The 17,101-nt window shown below is 61.9% G+C and overlaps 2 protein-coding genes across 8 annotated transcripts in view; one reads left to right on the top strand and one right to left on the bottom strand.

Moving 5' to 3' along the window:
• The first annotated feature begins 1,243 nt into the window (after positions 1–1,243).
• RCOR2 (REST corepressor 2) lies at positions 1,244–6,384 on the top strand. Of its 2 annotated transcripts, XM_060017487.1 has the most exons (12): positions 1,244–1,919; positions 2,645–2,701; positions 2,997–3,077; positions 3,316–3,368; positions 3,456–3,617; positions 3,725–3,849; positions 3,943–4,012; positions 4,102–4,317; positions 4,681–4,758; positions 4,876–4,933; positions 5,069–5,301; positions 5,423–6,383. In XM_060017487.1, exons 1-12 carry the CDS (start codon positions 1,793–1,795, stop codon positions 5,735–5,737), a joined length of 1,575 nt encoding a protein of 524 aa, XP_059873470.1. In that variant the 5' UTR covers positions 1,244–1,792; the 3' UTR covers positions 5,738–6,383. The 2 variants fall into 2 exon arrangements, with proteins under 2 accessions (XP_059873470.1, XP_059873471.1); XM_060017488.1 differs by lacking the exon at positions 5,069–5,301 and having other exon boundaries at positions 5,423–6,384.
• A 223-nt stretch (positions 6,385–6,607) lies between these two features.
• MARK2 (microtubule affinity regulating kinase 2) overlaps positions 6,608–17,101 on the bottom strand; it is a 58,390-nt gene continuing 47,896 nt past the window's right edge. For 3 of the 6 annotated variants that reach the window (XM_060019099.2, XM_060019100.1, XM_060019105.1), the window contains exons 9-19: positions 16,569–16,688; positions 16,369–16,468; positions 16,179–16,291; positions 15,074–15,206; positions 14,711–14,889; positions 14,289–14,386; positions 13,334–13,495; positions 12,436–12,693; positions 11,375–11,401; positions 9,355–9,399; positions 6,608–8,760 (exon numbers count right to left, since the gene is read on the bottom strand). In XM_060019099.2, coding sequence (XP_059875082.1) covers positions 8,400–8,760; positions 9,355–9,399; positions 11,375–11,401; positions 12,436–12,693; positions 13,334–13,495; positions 14,289–14,386; positions 14,711–14,889; positions 15,074–15,206; positions 16,179–16,291; positions 16,369–16,468; positions 16,569–16,688 — 1,596 coding nt within the window. In that variant the 3' untranslated portion in view covers positions 6,608–8,399. The remainder of the gene's footprint in view (positions 8,761–9,354; positions 9,400–11,374; positions 11,402–12,435; positions 12,694–13,333; positions 13,496–14,288; positions 14,387–14,710; positions 14,890–15,073; positions 15,207–16,178; positions 16,292–16,368; positions 16,469–16,568; positions 16,689–17,101) is intronic. The other 3 variants (XM_060019101.2, XM_060019102.2, XM_060019104.2) reach the window with 3 other exon arrangements.

The raw sequence follows: 17,101 nt of genomic DNA, 5'->3' as shown, positions 1-17,101 counted from the left end.
CTAAATTTAGGAATCTGATTACTGAGTGGCCGAGGAAGGGAAGGGAGAGGAGGGTGCGAGCGCAAGCTCGGCTCAGTCTGGGCACAGCGGGGCGTGCCCGAGTGGAGGTGTGTCTAGAAGTCTGGGGCTCGGGTGGGAGGGGCGACGGGTGGGAGGGGGCTTCGGCCTGTGTGCGCGGCAGCACGTGCCTGCGGCGGCGGGGACGGGCACCGGCGCAGCTTGTCGCCGGTGTGTGTGTGTGCTGGCTCTTTGTGTGCCTGGCAGGGTGGCTGGGTCTGGCTTTGAAAGTCTCTGCCCACCCCCCTCCCCCATCTCCGTCTGTGCCGCTCTACCCGCTTCCCGGTCTGTCACTCTGCCCGTGCTCGTCCTGGGGGAGGGGGATGCTGCTCCCAGCTGGGGTGACAGTGAACCCAGTAGGGAGGACACCCAGCTCCTCCCTCACCCTGCAGTCCAGATCTTTCCCTACACTTCCCACTCCCCATCCCGCAACCCCTTGTGCCACTGTTTTGGGGTGCGCGCTGCAGCAGTTAAAGGGAACTGAGGTGACCCCTGGGGACCCACAGATGCACCAGAAGCCAGGCTTTGGCCCGGTAGCTCTTGGAGGAATTCATTCCTCGCCTGTCCGGCCTCCCATCCGCTCTGGCCCCCAAGGGCGCATGAAGGGGGGGGTCCCCCCTGCGGAAGGGGGGCGGGGAGTTCCTTGGCAGGAAGGGAAATGGAAGGAAAAGCTGGGCTCCACCCGGGCGGGCGGGCAGGCGGCCTCAGGGCCCCCGGGGCAGGCGGCGGTAACCCGAGCCCACTGGTGTGTGGGGCTGGTGTGCGCCTGGGTGGGGCTGACCCCCGGCTACTCCTCGGGGGTAGGGGGTGGCCTCCCCCAGGGGCAAGTCTGGGAGCTCGGGGGGCCCGCAGAGGAAAGCGCTCTCCACCCGGGTCCTGACCCCACCCCCTGGAGGTCTAGCCCCGGCCCCCAGGCCCCGCCCCCCGGGCCCTCCCTTCCACCCCAGGGCCAGATGTTCAGCTGGCGGAGGCATCGGCTGGGGGAGGGGTGCTGAGGCCGCAGCCGGCACTACTTCCCTGCCAGCAGCTTCATTGTGTGCGCGAGGAGCGAGCGGCGGCGGAGAGCGGGCGAGCGAGCAGCAGCCCGAGCGCGCCGTGGAGAGCGAGCGCGCCGGGGAGGGTGCGAGGCGGTGCCCGCGGCTGCGCTCCCCCGCCTCCCGGCAACTCTGCCCCAGCACCGCGCGCCGTGCGCGCCGTCCCGCCGCCGCCGCCGCCAGCGCCGGGGCCCCGCCGGCTGCCGTCGCAGGCAGGGGTCTGGTCCGGGCAGGGGTCCCCTCCCGGGGACTGGGGCATCCTGGTGCAGCCGAGAGGCGCGGAGCCCGCCGGGGGCGGCAATCGCGCCGCAGCGCCCGCTCGCTGAACTGCGTGGGCAGGCGGGCATTGGGGCTCCAGGGCGCTCCGAGGGCAGAGTGCCCAGACTTCTCCGGGGAGCCCCAATTCCGTGGAGCGTCCAGAGCGAGCGCGCCCCAGCCCCACCGGACCTTGCGCTCATCCCCCGCGTACCCCACTTCTACACAAACTTTTTTGACACCCTCACCCGGGGGGGTCGCGGAGAGCGCTGGGCTGCCCGCTGGGCTCCTGCCCCGCCGGACCCTAGCCACGCTTGACCTCCTGCCTCTCGTAGCCTCAGTGGCGACCTCTCCAGGCCGGGCCGGGCACGGCACCCCAGGCGAGCGCGGCAACGACCGCTGCTCTCCGAAGGCTCCCGCGCCCCCCGGGGCAGCTGGGCGGGGTAATGCCCTCGGTGATGGAGAAGCCGAGCGCGGGCTCCGGGATCCTGTCCCGCAGCCGGGCCAAGACGGCGCCCAACGGCGGACAACCCCACTCGGAGGATGACAGCAGCGAGGAGGAGCACTCGCACGGTGAGCCCGGAGGCCTAGGGTTAAAGGCGCACCGGCCCGGGGGGGCGCGGAGCAGGGCGTGGGGGAGAGTTGCCGACCACGGGGGTATTATACGGATGGTTCCTGCCTTGCCTGTATTGGAGCCTGTGCCTTGCTTCTCCCCCGAGCCGGCACAGGGAATCTGGAGGCTGGGCCCCTAGCTGCCGAGGAGGCGGTCCTGCCTGCCCCCTCCCTGCCCTCAGTCCCCGAGGGACTCAGGCGTCCCTCCCTTTCACAGCTTGGGCTCCTCGTACCCTGCCACCTTGCAGGGGACTGAGGTCTGACTGGGGCAGGAGCTGGAAAGACACCTCCACGCCGAGCTGTGGGGCTCCTGTGGTGGGGAGGAGCCTTGGATTCTCTGCAGGAGGGCTGTGGTCCAGGTCTAGGGGCAGCCCTCCAACCCCCCCAACTCACCCCCCCCCGTCAGAACAAAGGGCTCTGCTGGGCCTGGGCTTGAAAACTGGCCCCTGTCCTCTCCCCCACCCCCCATGGCTATGGCTAGGCAGGTCTCTCCCTTTTCCAGTTCCTTCTGTGGCTGAGGGTAACTGAGGGGAAGATCAGGGAAAAGTGAGCCTCCTGGAAGATGGGGGCCCTGGGTGGTCAGGAAGGAGAACTCCAGGCCAGCCACCTCCCCCGCCACATCCTCCCGTCCTCCCTCCCTCCCTGGAGTCCTGACTGCCTCCCCCCACCCCCCACCGGCTCCACAGACAGCATGATCCGCGTTGGAACCAATTACCAGGCCGTAATTCCGGAGTGCAAGCCTGGTGAGTGGCAGGACAGGCTGTGAAGGGAGGGGACTGGAGGGCCCATGGCTTGGCCCTGAGCCCCACCTGGGGGAACCCTTGGCTGGCGCCCACTGTAAGGACAGGCGGGGGTGGGTGGCCGGCCCTGTGGCATGGTTAGTTTTCCTGCTCTGCCTTCCTGTCTGGGTCTCTGTCCCTCCTTCCCCTCTGGGCCTCACCTCGCGGGCCCCACTCCTCCGCTGCCCTCTGGCCGTGGGTCCAGGCCAGCGCCACCAGGCTGATGATGTCTTCCCTCCTTTGCTCCGTTGCCTTTCAGAGAGCCCCGCACGCTACAGTAACAAGGAGCTGAAGGGGATGTTGGTGTGGTCGCCCAACCACTGTGTGTCAGATGCCAAGCGTGAGTGGGGTGGGACCCTGGGCTCATGCATACCCTTGGGAGCTGGGGCCTGGGGTTCATGCCAGCTGGCAGCCAGCTCTTCTCAGAAGTGGGCTGGAGGCTGAGGTGTGTGGGTTCAGCCCCTGTCCTGGGGCTCAGGCTCAGGGGCCTAGCCCCTGGGGGCATACCCCTTTCCGGGCAGGCCTGGCTTAGGGGTTGTAACCCCTCCTCCAAGACCTGGCTCCTCCCGCCCCTGCAGTTGACAAGTACATTGCGATGGCCAAGGAGAAGCATGGTTACAACATCGAGCAGGTGAGCCTTGGCCCCGCAGGGATTTGGGGTGGAGACGGGACAGTGCTGTGGGCAGCCGAGCCTGAGTTGTCCCCTCTCCTGGGCCAGGCACTGGGCATGCTCCTGTGGCACAAGCATGACGTAGAGAAGTCGCTGGCTGACCTGGCCAACTTCACCCCGTTCCCGGACGAGTGGACGGTAGAGGACAAGGTGCTGTTTGAACAGGCCTTCGGCTTCCACGGCAAATGTTTCCAGCGGATCCAGCAGATGGTAAAGCCCTCCACCCCCGCCAGTGCTCCTTGGCCCCTTCTTTCTGTTAAGCCTAACCGAGGCCCAGAGTCTTAGGTGGGCCCCAGCCTCTGGCGTTGCCCCTCCAGCTGCCTGACAAGCTGATACCCAGCCTGGTGAAGTATTACTACTCTTGGAAGAAGACCCGCAGCCGGACCAGTGTGATGGACAGACAGGCTCGGCGGCTGGGGGGCCGAAAGGACAAAGAAGACAGGTGGGGGGCTCGGGGAGGCTCTGGGTGGGGGTAAACTGAGCTCCTGGGGGCCCTGGCCCCTGCCTTACCCGGCCTTGGCCCCCGTGTAAGCAGTGATGAGCTTGAAGAGGGACGAGGAGCCGTGAGTGAGGGGGAGCCGGACGCTGGAGACCCCAAGAGAGAGGTGAGGTCCCAGAGCTCCTCTGGCCCTGCCCGCCTGCCCGCCCTCTCCCTGGGCTCTGCACCACCCACCTCCTCTCCTTTCCCTGGCAGCCTCTGCCCTCTCGGCCCCTGAATGCCCGCCCAGGTCCAGGAAAGAAGGAGGCCCAGGGGTCTCAGTACCGCCACCATCCGCTGCGAACTCGGCGGCGCCCTCCCAAGGGCATGTACCTGAGCCCCGAGGGCCTCACTGCCGTGTCAGGGAGCCCGGACCTTGCCAACCTCACACTTCGAGGCCTCGACTCCCAGCTCATCTCCCTCAAGCGCCAGGTGGGGGGCCCGAGGAAAGAAGGGGCCAGGCAAAGGGGACAGTCGGCAGCTGGGAACTATGATTGGGGGCAGCTGGAGGCGTAAGGGGGGTCGTGTGGATGCCAAGCCTGCCTCTGCCCCATCTTCTGGGCTTCTGGGTAACTTAGTGTTCTTTTCTGGACATTGAAACAAACAAACCAACCAACCTGGTCTTTGAAAAGGGGCAAACTCCAGTGTTTCCTCTACTGAATGGTTGTGAGGGAGAGATGAGGTAGATGGTGGGTGGCAAAGAGCTTTGCTGGGCAGTGGGGCCTTGGCGAGGGTTGGTGTTGACGGCCTCCCTGGCTTGGAACTTGATGTCGCTTCCTTGCCTTGCCTTCCCAGGTGCAAAGCATGAAACAGACCAACAGCAGCCTCCGCCAGGCCCTGGAGGGGGGCATCGACCCGCTCCGCCCCCCCGAGGTGAGGCTGCGCTTCAAGTCCGGGTGCAGGAGGGGGCAGAAAGGGGAGTTTCTCTTGGGTAGCAGGGCCTCTGTTCCCATATGTTTGAGTCTCAAGGACATATTCCTTGCGCCCCAGGCCAACACCAAGTTCAACTCCCGCTGGACCACAGATGAGCAGCTTTTGGCAGTACAAGGTGGGTGAGACTCGGAGAATAGAGGGCCCCAGGAGCCTCTCCTGCCCTCCGAGGAGCTGAGGCAGAGGGGGAGGATCAGGGAAGTAACTAGTTCTAAGGGGGTATTCACACCTGCTGCCCTTTTGACCCTTGCAGCCATCCGTAGGTATGGCAAAGACTTTGGGGCTATTGCAGAGGTGATTGGGAACAAGACTCTGACCCAGGTGAAGACCTTCTTTGTGAGCTACCGGCGCCGCTTCAATCTGGAGGAGGTGCTGCAGGAATGGGAGGCCGAGCAGGATGGGGCCCCTGGAGCCCCCCCGGTCCCCATGGAGGAGGCTAGGAGAGGGGCTCCCTTGCCAGCCCCGGCCCTAGAGGAAGACGATGAGGTGAGAAGGGGAAAGAGCACGAAACGCTTCAGAGAACAGAGGAGAGGAACCGCCTCCGTCCTTAGCCTGGGCTGAGGGTGTGCCTGAGCCTGGTTTCTCACTCTTCTCTCGCCCCTCTCAGGTCCAGATTACATCTGTGTCGACATCAGGACCCCGATCGGGGCCCCCTGCGCCGCCCCCTCCTCCGCCTCCCACCTCGCTGTCCCAGCCGCCGCCACTGCTGAGGCCACCTTTGCCCACGGCTCCCACCCTGCTCCGCCAGCCACCCCCGCTCCAGCAGGGCCGCTTCCTCCAGCCCCGGCTGGCCCCCAACCAGCCCCCACCACCTCTTATCCGCCCTGCCCTGGCTGCCTCCCGCCACGGTGCCCGCCCCGGCCCTCAGCCCGCACCCACCCTGGCTGGAGCCCCCCTGGAGCCTCCAGCACCCTCGCTCTGAGCCCTGAGGCCCTCCACCAACCAGAGGCTCCAGAACCCCTTTGCCGGACGTCCTCGGGGACCTCCAGCTTCACTGAGGACAGAAGAGACTAGAGCTCTCGCCAGGTCTTTCGAAGACCCAGCGCTGCCGACAGGGGCACAGCCTGGACCCCCGCGGGTTCTGCACGTCTTTCTGGCAGCCAGCCTGTCTCCACCCCCACCCCAGCCAGGGTCTGGGGCCTTCTGAGGCTGGCCCGAGGGTACTTTTCCTGGCTGGGACTGGAACGGCTGCCTCCTAGTCTGCCAGGGCCTGGCCTAGGGGTCCTGCCCTTCGTGTGTAGGGGGTAGTGACCATAGCCTGGGGGGGGGGGCGGAGAGGACAGTTTAGTGTGTTGGCTGTTCTTCCTCTTCCCCTTCTTTTAGCAATAAGTCTGGGGTGAGGTGGGGAGGGAGCTGGAGGGGGGAAGTGGGCAGAAAGGTTCCTTGGGGCCTGACAGCAGCAGAGGCTGAAGAGGTAGCTCTCCAGTCTTCAGGGGGCCGGGTGGAAAGTGCCGAGGAGCCCTGAGGGTGCCCACTGTGCCCACCGCCCAGAAGTTTAGAGAAAGGAGGGTTGGGAACATATGCAGACATGGGTTTATTTTTCAATGTTTTTAAAAAATAAATAAAACCTTCAAGCTCACTGAATCCTCTTTCCCTTTTGGTTTAAGGGTCTTGGGCTTTGCTTCCTGTCTGTGCCATGAGGGTGGGGAGGGATCCCGCCCAGCACCGGCCTTTCCCCAGGCCCCAGACAGGAATCAGTTCTCCCCTGCGAGGCAGGCAGGCTGGGCCACATCTTGCCCAGGGGGACTGGGTCCCTGCCCGGTAGGAAGAAACAGGAGGAGGCAGCTCAGATTCCAAACATTCTCTTTATTACGTGTTTGATCCAGAGGAGAAACTAAGTGCAGGAAGGGGGGCTGGGTGGGGAGGGGCCACCTTGCCTGGGAGGCCCCCCCCCAGCCCCTGGCCACCACCCCCTTTGGGAGCCAAGCCTTGCCCTCCCGGCCCCTCGGAGCACCCGGGCTGTTCCATAGGGCAGGAGGGGGGAGGGAAGAAGGGAGGGGGAGCCCTTGGTGGGAGCCGGAGCCCGCATTCAGGGCTTGGGGCAGGAGGGCTGAGGTTGGCGAGGCCCCTTCCTGGGAACCAAGGGCTCGACTTGCCACGGAGCCAGGCCTGGGAGTGGGGTGATGAGTAGGAGTGGAGTCATCATAAATCAAAAAAAAAAAAATAAAATAAAATAATAAAATAAAAAATAAAACCCATCACAAAAAATGTACAACTCAGGTGAGGGTAGAGGCAGCCTCTGTTCAGGACCCCCTCCCCCAATTTCTCAAGAACAGAAACAGCAGAGAAATAAATTAAGGGATGCAGCGGCTGCCACCAGCCAAGCGCCCATAACCAGCCACTCCCACGCTGGCTGCAGAGGTTAGCAAGCTGGGAGTCACTTGGCCTATCTGTCCCCCCCACCCTGTGGAGGGCAGAGGCTCCCGGCCCTGCTGCCCTGTCCAGCCTCCCGCCAGGCGGCCGGCCACGGGGGCCCCCGGGCAGTGTCTCCTGAGAGGAGGGGCGACAGTGTGAGGAAGAAAAGGCAAGGCCGAGAGATGAGTGGTGAGGGAAGTCACTGCTATGGAACTAGCTGGTGCCCAGATTAATGCCAATGAAGGGGAGCAGTGGGGAGAGGGACGGCGAGGGGGGCTGTGCTTTCAGACAAAGGCTCTCCCAGAACGGAGAATGCCCAGCGTCCCTGTTGCGGAGACTAGCAGCCCAGGCGGCCCCCTGGGGGCCGAGGAGCCCATCTGCCCTGCGGTCCCCTCCCCTCTCCCAGCCCTGGGGTCAGCCCCGCCTTCTACCCAGGAGGGGGTGGGAGAAGATGGCACAGACTTTTTGAGGAGGGGAACAAAAGTCCCCACAGCAGCTTGTGGAAGGAAATGCCCAGCCTCTGGGGAAGGAGGGGCAGAGGATACAGTGTGGAGGGAGGCCGAGCCCCGCGCCTAGCCTGCCAGCCCCAGAGCAGCCGCCAGTCCCACCGCTTCAGGGCTGTGCGGCACCCCTGCCCCCAGCCCCCAGCCGCCCAGGCCTCCAGCCCAGGGGCCTGAGGTCAGGGGAAGGCCACCTCTGGTGGTTTGCTTGGAGGGGAAGGAGAGGAGAGGGGAGAAGCCCAAAGTGGGCCTGGCGGAGGGCCTGACAGGGAACTCCACCACTCTTGCCTGAGAGTGTTCCAGCCCTGAGCCACCCTCCCGGGAAACCCCACAGATCCAGTCTCGACTGTCCCAATGGGGCAGGGAGGAAAGGTGGCCGCTGGGATTTTTTTTTTTCTTTTTTCTTTTTGGTAATAAAAAATTTCTTGGTTTAGGCGAAATACTCTGTGCAACCGCAGTACCGAGGGGGAGCCCTGCCCCCCACCCCTCCCTCCCCTTCCTTTGCCTCCTGTGGGAGAGAGGGGGGAAGGGGGACTATCTGGGCAGGGGTAAATGTGGGGGGGAGAGAACCATCTCCCAACCCCCACAAACATGGAAGAAGAAACTGAGAAGGGCGGGGAGGGGAGACACACCAATCCGTCTCTGCAGTCCCGCCCGGGCAGGCGGAGCGCCGGCCCCAGCAGCTAAGTCCGGCTGGCCGCCCCCGCCGCCCCCACTCCCGGCAGCCTGTTAAAGCTTCAGCTCGTTGGCTATTTTGGAGGCAATGTTTTTGAAGGCCATGGAGGTGCCCGATATCCGCTTAAACCGAACACCGTTGAGAGACAGCCGCGGCAGTTTGCACACCTCCATCTCCCACTGCACGAAGTTCTCGTGGCCCGGCGTGCCGTGCATGCACAGCAGCATGTACTTCTCGTGCAGCTCGCTCTGGCAGCTGTTCGCGTCCAGCACCTTGCGGATCTCACGCATCATCTCGTTGGGCTCCATGGAGCTCGTGGTCTTCATGCTCCACGTGAAGCGCAGCGAGCGGGGCTTGGCCTCCCGAAACTCCTCCTTTTCCTTGTCACTGCCGCCGCTGCCCACCACGTGAGGTCTGCGGAGAGGGCAGAGGCGGGCGTCAGGCGCCCCAGCCACAGGACAGCCCCCCTGGCAGATGGACCCCGAGACCAGAGAGGAGAGCGGGAGGGTGCCCGGGAGGCGGCAGTGCTGGAAGAGGGAGCGTTAGACCTGGCCCAGGGAGCAGAGGAGTGGGCGGTCTCATCTCTCAGGGCAGAGAAGGCGAGAAGCCAGCCCCTGGCAGGGGGTGACAAGGTGACAGCGCCATGCTTTCCTGGGAAGAGGGCAGGGTCAGGGAAGAAAGGGGAGCACGCGCTCAGTAGCCCTGAGCAGTTCACAGACTGGACAGAAAGAAGTGACTGGAGCTTGTCGAGGGGTAGGAGTCTAGAGTCCCAACCGCCTGGCCCAGGCAGGGCTCTTGCTTCCAGAACACATCAGACCTGAGGAGAAGGGCCCACACCCACCGCAGCGGGGCTGTGGGGGTCCTCTGAGGAAAGGGAGGCCCCAAGAGGGGGAGGACAGGGCGCAAGCATGGGAGGAAGAGCCGGGTGGCAGAAGGAAGAGGAGTGGGAGGCTCGTGGCAGGGCCGGCGGCCCGGGCAGGGCGGGCGCTGGCTCTGGCCCCCTCTCACCTGAGCGTCTCCACTCGGTCTTTGCTTTCAGGTTCATTCAGGTTCCTCAAAAAACAGAGCGAGGGAGAGTTTAGTGCTGGGACCTCTGTGAGGGCGGGTCTGGGGGAGGTGCCGCCGGTGGGCGGGCGGGCGGGCGGGACCCAAGCCCAGAGGCCACTCGCCCACCACCTAGCAGGCCAACATGGCAGCTCAACTGTCCCTCTCCAACAGGGAGCCCAGCACGCGGGGCCTGCCCCTCCCCACACTCTCAAAGACGGGTGCCGGGAGGAGCCAGGGGAGGAGGAGGGTGTGGACGTGCGGGCACACGCATGGCGCACACAGCCCACAGCCAGGGCTCGCGCGCAGGGCGGCTTCTGCACTAGCACCCCCTGAGTGGGTCTCAGAACTGTAGTCCTCTTGGAGGGAAGGGCGGGGGGGGGGGGGGGGATAAATAGAGGTCTCTCTCAGGAGGCTCAAACGGCCAAGGGCCGGACCTGCTTTGAGTACGCCTGGGGCTCAGTGCCTGGGACTGGGTGGGGAGGAGATGGGCCCTGAGGCCGGCTGTAGACAAGCCCACCTCCCCCATTCTTTTATAACTCCCCTGCCTGCCAGGCCATCTGCTGATACAGAAGGGAGGACAGAGGGCAGAGCAGGGCAGACACCTTGGGAGGGTGGGTGGGGAAGAGGTCTGGCCCCGCTGAGCGGCTTCTCCAGCTCCTGGCTGGAAGATGGGTGCCTGGAGCTGGGAAATTGGGGAGTGCAGAGGAGGGCAAGGATGTAAGGAGGAGTGAGAGAGAGCAGCGGCAGCACATGTAAAAGGAACACAAAGACACAACAGACACACGAATGCAAACAAGTGCACTGCGAGCAGGGAGCCTGGGCCGTGCAGGGGAAGGAGCCTGGCTGCTCTCTCCGGCCCCACCTGGCTCCTGCCCTGTGGGTGGAGGTACCCTGCAGGGCAGGCCCCCACTGGGGCCCCATGAGTCAACAGCCAGCCATGCAGTGAAGAGCTGGGTGGCGAGCAGCGGGTGGAAGGGGGAAAGCCTGAATACCCTGTCTTGGCCGTCGTTCTGTCAGCTGGGGCACCAAAGGGGCTGGGCTGACGGCCTTGGGGAACCAGGGCTCCCAACCTGGCCCTTGGTCCTCAGCTTGGTATTTGGCCCACCCAGGCCACCAGAGAGGATGAAGACAGGGCCAGGAGTGGCACAGCCAGGAGCTGGCCCAGGAAGGGAGACGCCTGAGGGAGGGGGGATCTCCCACTGTTTGGCCAGGGCTTAGGGGTAGACGGCCCCTGCCCTAGAATGTCCCAGCTTCTGGCTCTTCGGAAGTCACAGGCCATAACTGGAGAACACAGCCCAGAGAGGACGCAGCCTGATTCATCCAGAAACGTCTGGAGGTAGGAGGTATGCTGGGGTGGGGGTGGGGTCGGCCTAGTTCTGCAGGAGCTGCCAGAAGGGGGTGCTGTGCCCCGCTCGTGAGGCAAAGGCTCCTTCGGCCTGGAGGCGTCAGGCTGAAGTCTTGAGACCCCAGTGTCCCTGTAGTACCTCCAAAGTCCTGCCATCCCAGAGGACAGGGGCAAGAGGCCACACAGCCCTGAAGGTCAGGGCACCAGGGAAGGGGAAGCCCAGGAGACCCAGAATGAGACACCATCCCAGATGCACTTTCGACCCCGGTGGAGCTTCCTCAGAGCGCATGCACAGACACGAGAAAGGGCTGGAAAAGGAACCCAACGCGCTTGTGACCAAAACCCAGCGTAGGGGATTGGGGGGAAGGAGACAATCTTAAAGGGAGAATTCCCTGAGAAGGTCCCCCTTGCTTGGGGACAGGCCCATCGTTTTCAGAGTCATTTGCCCTGAGTGGGCAAACGTGGCCTTGTGGGCCGCCCAGGCAGAGGCCGTCTTCATCCCTTTAAGATGGCAGAGAGAGGACCCCACAGACATGGTTTAGCAGATGCAGGAGGGAGCAAGAGCCAGAAAAGGGGAGTTAGTGATGGAGGCAGGACACAGGACACAGACGCACACACAGTGGGCTCAACGCCTACCTTCTGGCAAACCTGAAAGACAGATTTCTAAAAAAACAAACAAAAAAAGACAAAATAAAAAAAGAAATAAAAAAAAAAACCAACAAGACGGTATGTGGATAAGCAGGTGGGGAGTGGGCTTTACAGGTTCAAGGGTTACCCCACTTGTGGAAAAGCCGCTCAGCGAGACTAGAGTCCCAGACATCCCCATCTGCTCACGCCCCACCCTGCAGCCCTACACCCGCATTCCGGGGCTGGAAAGGGGCATGGCTTGGCTACTCTAGCTGAGTGGAATGAAGTGCAGGAGGAAGGGCAGGCAAACCTGTTCTCTCCAAGGCTCCTGCTGCTTCCTGAGCTACACTAAGATGGTTGAGGAAGTGGTGGGATGGAGACAGGGAGCAGCCCAAGAGGCCACATTACTGGATGCACCTCAAGAATCAACGCTGTCCTTTTGGGTCATCAGGGGCCAGGCGTGAGAAACCTCACGAAGAGAACCTTCACCCTGGTTCCCACGTAGGAAAGCGTCAGAGTGCCTCAGGCTGCAAGGGAGCCATCCTAGGCCCCCACCAGCTATTTCATTTATGGCCTTCATCCTGGCAACCCCCAGCCCCCCAGCAGAGGAACGTGGCAGAGGGGAGTGGCTGCAGCCAGACAAAACCGACTGGGTGGGGAGAAAGGAGGTCAAAGGGGGCAAGACAAGAGACCAGGAGAAACTCTCCTTGCCGGCCCAGCCTGGCTCAGGCCTCATGACTTTGCAGCTGCGTCACCAAATATAAGTTTCCATGGGAACCCAGGAGAGACGAGGGGGGCTTTTATTTTAGCATCTGAGTTCACACTCTCCTAGAGAGGAGGCGGCATCGGCCATCTGCTCGGGCCAGAGAACAAGGAGTTGGGGAGGCCTGAGAGGGACGGATGGGTCTGGGCATCTCAGGTGCCAACAAAGACTCAATTTCTTAGGCTTCCTGAGGTTTCTAACCCTGGGACCTGATCCCAGCTCTAACCCCCGGTGTCCTCATCCCCACCCCCAGGCAAGGTGGAAGGCCTGGACTCAGCCTCTCTGCCGCCCTAGGCCCCCTACTCACCTGCGTACAAACTTGGAAGTGAATTTGCTGAAGATGCTCCCCGAGGCCCCCCGCCGGCCCTGGCTGTTGCCAGAGGGAGAGGCTGGGGTCACACCGTAGGGCAAATTCTGCTGGTCCCGCACCTGCCGGAGCTGCCCAGCGTGGAAGGTGCTTCGACTGGAAACACCCCGGGGAAAATTAGTTCGGTCTGGGGCTCCACCGCTGCTGCTGATGTTGTGGGCGGAGGGGGAGGCGACAGGGACACGCTGGGGGGCTGTGCTGTGAGAAAAGAGGTGGGGGGTGGGGAAATGCATCAGGGCATGAGAACGCCATCAGCACCAAGCATCTGGAGCTCCCTGGCATGGGAAAGGGAAGGGGGACGCTAGGGCAGAGGCAGCCATCACAGAGGACACAGAAGGAAGGGGTGTGACCACTGAGGACACCAGTAAGGAAGATGTTTGGGTGGAGGGGGAAGGAGATGGTTTGGGGGAGGGAGGGGAGGCAGGGAAGGATATGTGTGTGGAGAGCAGTACAGGATGGAGAGAAGAGGCTCCTTGGGAGCTAGGCAGTCTGGAACCTCAAGGGGACAATGTTGACCAACCCTCAAGGATTGAGTCCCTGTGATGCTGACTGTCCCCGGGGTCCTAAGGAAGTCCAGGAAGGCTCAGAACAGAAAGGCTTCCTTCTGGAGCCTCGGGACGGCTTCTTGCATATCTGTTCTGAGAGGGAGAACTGGAGGAAAAGAGGGGCATTAAGCTATTTTTTGTGTCCTCTACTTCCTGGCTGCAGGGGACAGCCATCTCTTGTGGCTAAGATGCCAAAAACAGAGCAGGACCCCCAGGTGGGAAGAAATTGTGGGGGGCGGGGGGTGGGGGTGGGCTGAGGGCAGCAGGTGTATCAGCTGCCCCAGCACACTTGCCTGGGCCGCGGCACCTCACAGTTACTGTCCGTGGGGGGCAGCCCAGTGGCCTTGTTGGGGTGCACGGAGGCCGACATGGATTTCTGGTGCTGGCGGGGCCGGGCCGCAGAGACCGCGGCGGAAGCAGAAGCCGTGGAGGCCCGGGACCCTGGCATGGTTAGGCTAGGAGACAAAAGCAGTGGAGAGGCCTGGGTTAGGGGTGGGTGGGGGCAGGAGGCTCCGGTTAGGAAGCACAGGCAGGGCGGGAAGGGCCAGAGCTGGGGAGCCTCGGCAGGATGCAGGTCAGGCCCAGGAGCAGCAACGGGGCACAAGTCAGAGCCGAGGGAGGCAGGGTAAGTAAGGAGTAAGGAAGGCGAGGCAGGCCAGAGCCTAGGGAAGGAAACCCAGAGTGCAGGGAAGCCAACAGGAGGCAACTGCCTCCGGGCTGCACTGGTCTCCTAGAAATTCTAAGAACAAGGATGTGTTGTCGCCAGAAAGAGCAGCGTGTTGCTAAGGGGAATTTTCATTAAGCTCAGAAGACAAGGAGCCAGGAACTCAACATGACGGTCAAGGTTAGGGGGGCTCTGCTCTCATGGGCACAGCTAGAGTCACCCTCAATGTGTGCACGCTTCAGGTGGGCATCTCTCGGTCCTGCCCTGAGCTGGGGCCCCTCAGGCACTGACGCCCAGAAGAGTGCAGTTGCCACGCCCTGGCTGCAGTCAAGAAGCAAGAAGGCAGCTGAGATGACCATGGAGTCACACTCGGTCCACCGTAAGGAGCGGTCACAGGAGCACAGGGGAGAGGAGGAGGGGGTGGGGAGAGCAGGGAGGAGGTGCTGGCGTGTGGAAGGCTGGACTGGACAGAGCCAGGATGGGACTCCAGGGGGCAGGACAGGAAGACGGTGCTGCTGACAGACGTCACCGCTGGGAGAGGTGGCTCCCGGGAAATACGGCAGGCAGGGCCCAGGCCTCCTCACCTGTCTTTGCCGTTCTGGATGGAGGCCTGGCCAAGGCTGGCCCTCTCCAAAAGTGGGGAATTCCTGCTTCGATTTGTGCTGGTGGAGAGGACGCTGTTCTGTGGGGAATAAAGGGCAGAGTGGTATCACAGAAAACCAAAGTGTTCTACTGGCAGGTTCACAAAACCTGCTCCCCCTCCCCCTTCCACCACGAGCAGTCGGGCTGGGAAAAGAACGGATTTTGCTTTTACCCTGTGGGGCAGGGTTTTCTACAGTAAGCTGAAGTGGCCCCGGGGCGGAAGGTCAGGTAGGCAGCCAAAGGGAGCTGGGTCTGCATTAAGGAAAGAGCTGCCAGGAGAGGGCAGGCCCCACAGCAGGAGCCGGGAGGATGGGGAGGAGAGGTGGGGCTGGCCAGGAGGAGGGAGGGGGTGGGCGTGGCTCACCGTGGAGGGGGTGGGGGTGGTCTTCTTCCTCTCCAGCCCAGGCAGGGGGCTGGCGGGCACTTTGGCTGTGCTGCTGGCCTTCCGCCCTGGCTCCCGGTCCTCCTCAGGCCGCTTGTTTTCTGCGTTGTTACTCTGAGTCTTCTTAGAGTAGGAATTAGAAGTGGGAATGGCAGGACCAGCTGCTGGGCCAGAGGACAGTGGGAATGGGTAAGGGCAAGTTGGAGGGAAGTTAAGTGACTTGCCCAAGGACATGCTACTAATAAGGGCTGAACAGGGATGGAAACTCAGCTGTGTCATCCAAAGCCCCAAGAACCCATCAGGAGAGGGGTGAGTCCCCCACCTGCAGCTCCCAGAAGTACTCACCCTGGTCGCTAAAGCGCCGCTGCTTGGGGTTGGCTGAGACGCTGCGCTGTACCTTGTGGGAGGGGGAAGGGGCACTGCTATTGGTCAGATCAGCTGAAGGCCGGGGTTTCAAGGTGATGGTGTCGCCCTCCAGCTGCAAGAACACAAAAGGGAGGGCAGAAGTCATGAACAGTTGCCTAGGGATGACCGCACTTACACATTCCTGCCTGACACAAATCCACCCCAGGCTCCCACGAGACATACCCCCTGCAAGACCAACGTGCATCTAAATAAACACTCACGGAGACAAGTCCCAACACAGACCCTGAAAAACACAGTCAAAGACACACCAACCTCCCCAAAAAGAGCCCCGCCCTCAGAGTGGGATACACACACCACACACATAAGAGTGCACATTCAGACTCAGAGACACCCCCAACACCTCCTGAGCAGGCTAAGCCAAGAATCAAGAAAGGGCGTCCAGCACCGCCAGGAGGAGCGCAGGACGGGGAGGCCACGAGTGGATGTGGGGACACACAGATGGTGAACAAGGCCCTACTCCCACAGAGACCCAGGGATTCAGGCGCAGACATGGGTACCCATACGAGCAGAACAATAATCACGAAGCCTCCAGATGCACAGACAGGAGGATGGACGTACATGCACACAGATACATATACCCAGACACAAGCTCTAGGCAGAAGCAACACACAGGCTCAAGATTCCTGTAAGACAGACACAGAGCACCCAGGAACCCAGACTTCCAGATACAGAGAGACACAAACATATCGAAACAGTCAGAGACTTCTAGAGCCAACACAGAACTGACCCAGCCAGAATGACCTAGACCCAGTCTAACCAACACAGAATGAGCCAGATCTACTCACCCGTATGGAAACCCAGACCCAGGCCCAGACCCCACCAGCTTCCCTACTGAACTATTGATGGAAATTAGTGAAAGCAAAAGCCAGGGGACCTTAGCACCACCAGAGATGAGGCTTAAAATTAGTCAGTAGAGAGCACACCTACTCAGAGATGAGCTTCTGCCCTCAATAGCTGCTAGAAGCATGGGGATACTACCGACAGAGAGGCTGGCTAGACGGGGGATGGAGCAGGGGGCACACACCTCGGAGCTCTTGTAGCCCAGGAGCAGATAGGTGGCCATCACCTCGTTGTACCTCTGGCCCACCAGCGAGTCCTGGATCTCTTCCCGTGTGTAACCCATGGACACCATCAACTCTGCGTGGGGGGACATACAGTTAAGGCTGGTCCTGAGTCCTAGGCAGGCTCAACCTCACGGCCCAGCACAGCCTCACCTGTCCGCCGGGGGTCCTTGTAGTCAGGGAGTGGCTCCACATAAGGCTTCAATTCATCATCTTCGTGACCCACATTCATCCATCGATCTTTCATGATTTGCTGGGGAGTAAAGGGAAGGGGGAGGGCAGAGAGGGAGACTCAGCTTGGAGGTTTCCTCGGGAACCCAGGACCTCCTACCAGCTGGGCTCAGGCTGCTCACCTCTAAAGTGCCTCTCTTGCTGGGATTGAGAATGAGAAATTTCTTAAGCAGGTTTTCACAGTCTGTGGACATGTAGAACGGAATACGGTATTTCCCCCTCAGTACCCGCTCCCGCAGCTCCTGTAGGAGGGAAATTTAAATCACCCAAGGCCAAGGGAAGGAACCTAATATCCAGGCTCCTAACAGCTTAAGACTGGCCAGGCAGATATAAATGAAATATGGTTAAGAGGCAGAGAGCCTGGGACAAGGCACCTCACTCAAGAGGCGGTGATGTCAAATACCCCACGCCCTCTGGCTTGATCAGCCCGAGGCTTGCTATTCTGAGGACCTTGGAGGGGTGAACGGACATACAATTGATCCCAGCCCTCAAGAGAGGAACTGAGGTTATTTTGCTGGGTGCAGAGGGCTTTTAATAGCTGCTACCTTTTGCAAGCCCTTCTTTGAAGCTCTGGCTCAGGAAAAATGTAGAAAAGCAGCAAAGGTGAGAGGTCAGGGATAAAACCAGAGGCCAAGAGAAGAAATGAGAGTACACA

The sequence above is a fragment of the Delphinus delphis genome, chromosome 8, assembly GCF_949987515.2.
Source record: "Delphinus delphis chromosome 8, mDelDel1.2, whole genome shotgun sequence".
Classification (NCBI taxonomy): Eukaryota; Metazoa; Chordata; class Mammalia; order Artiodactyla; family Delphinidae; genus Delphinus; species Delphinus delphis.
This window is presented reverse-complemented; position numbering and strand designations above follow the sequence as displayed.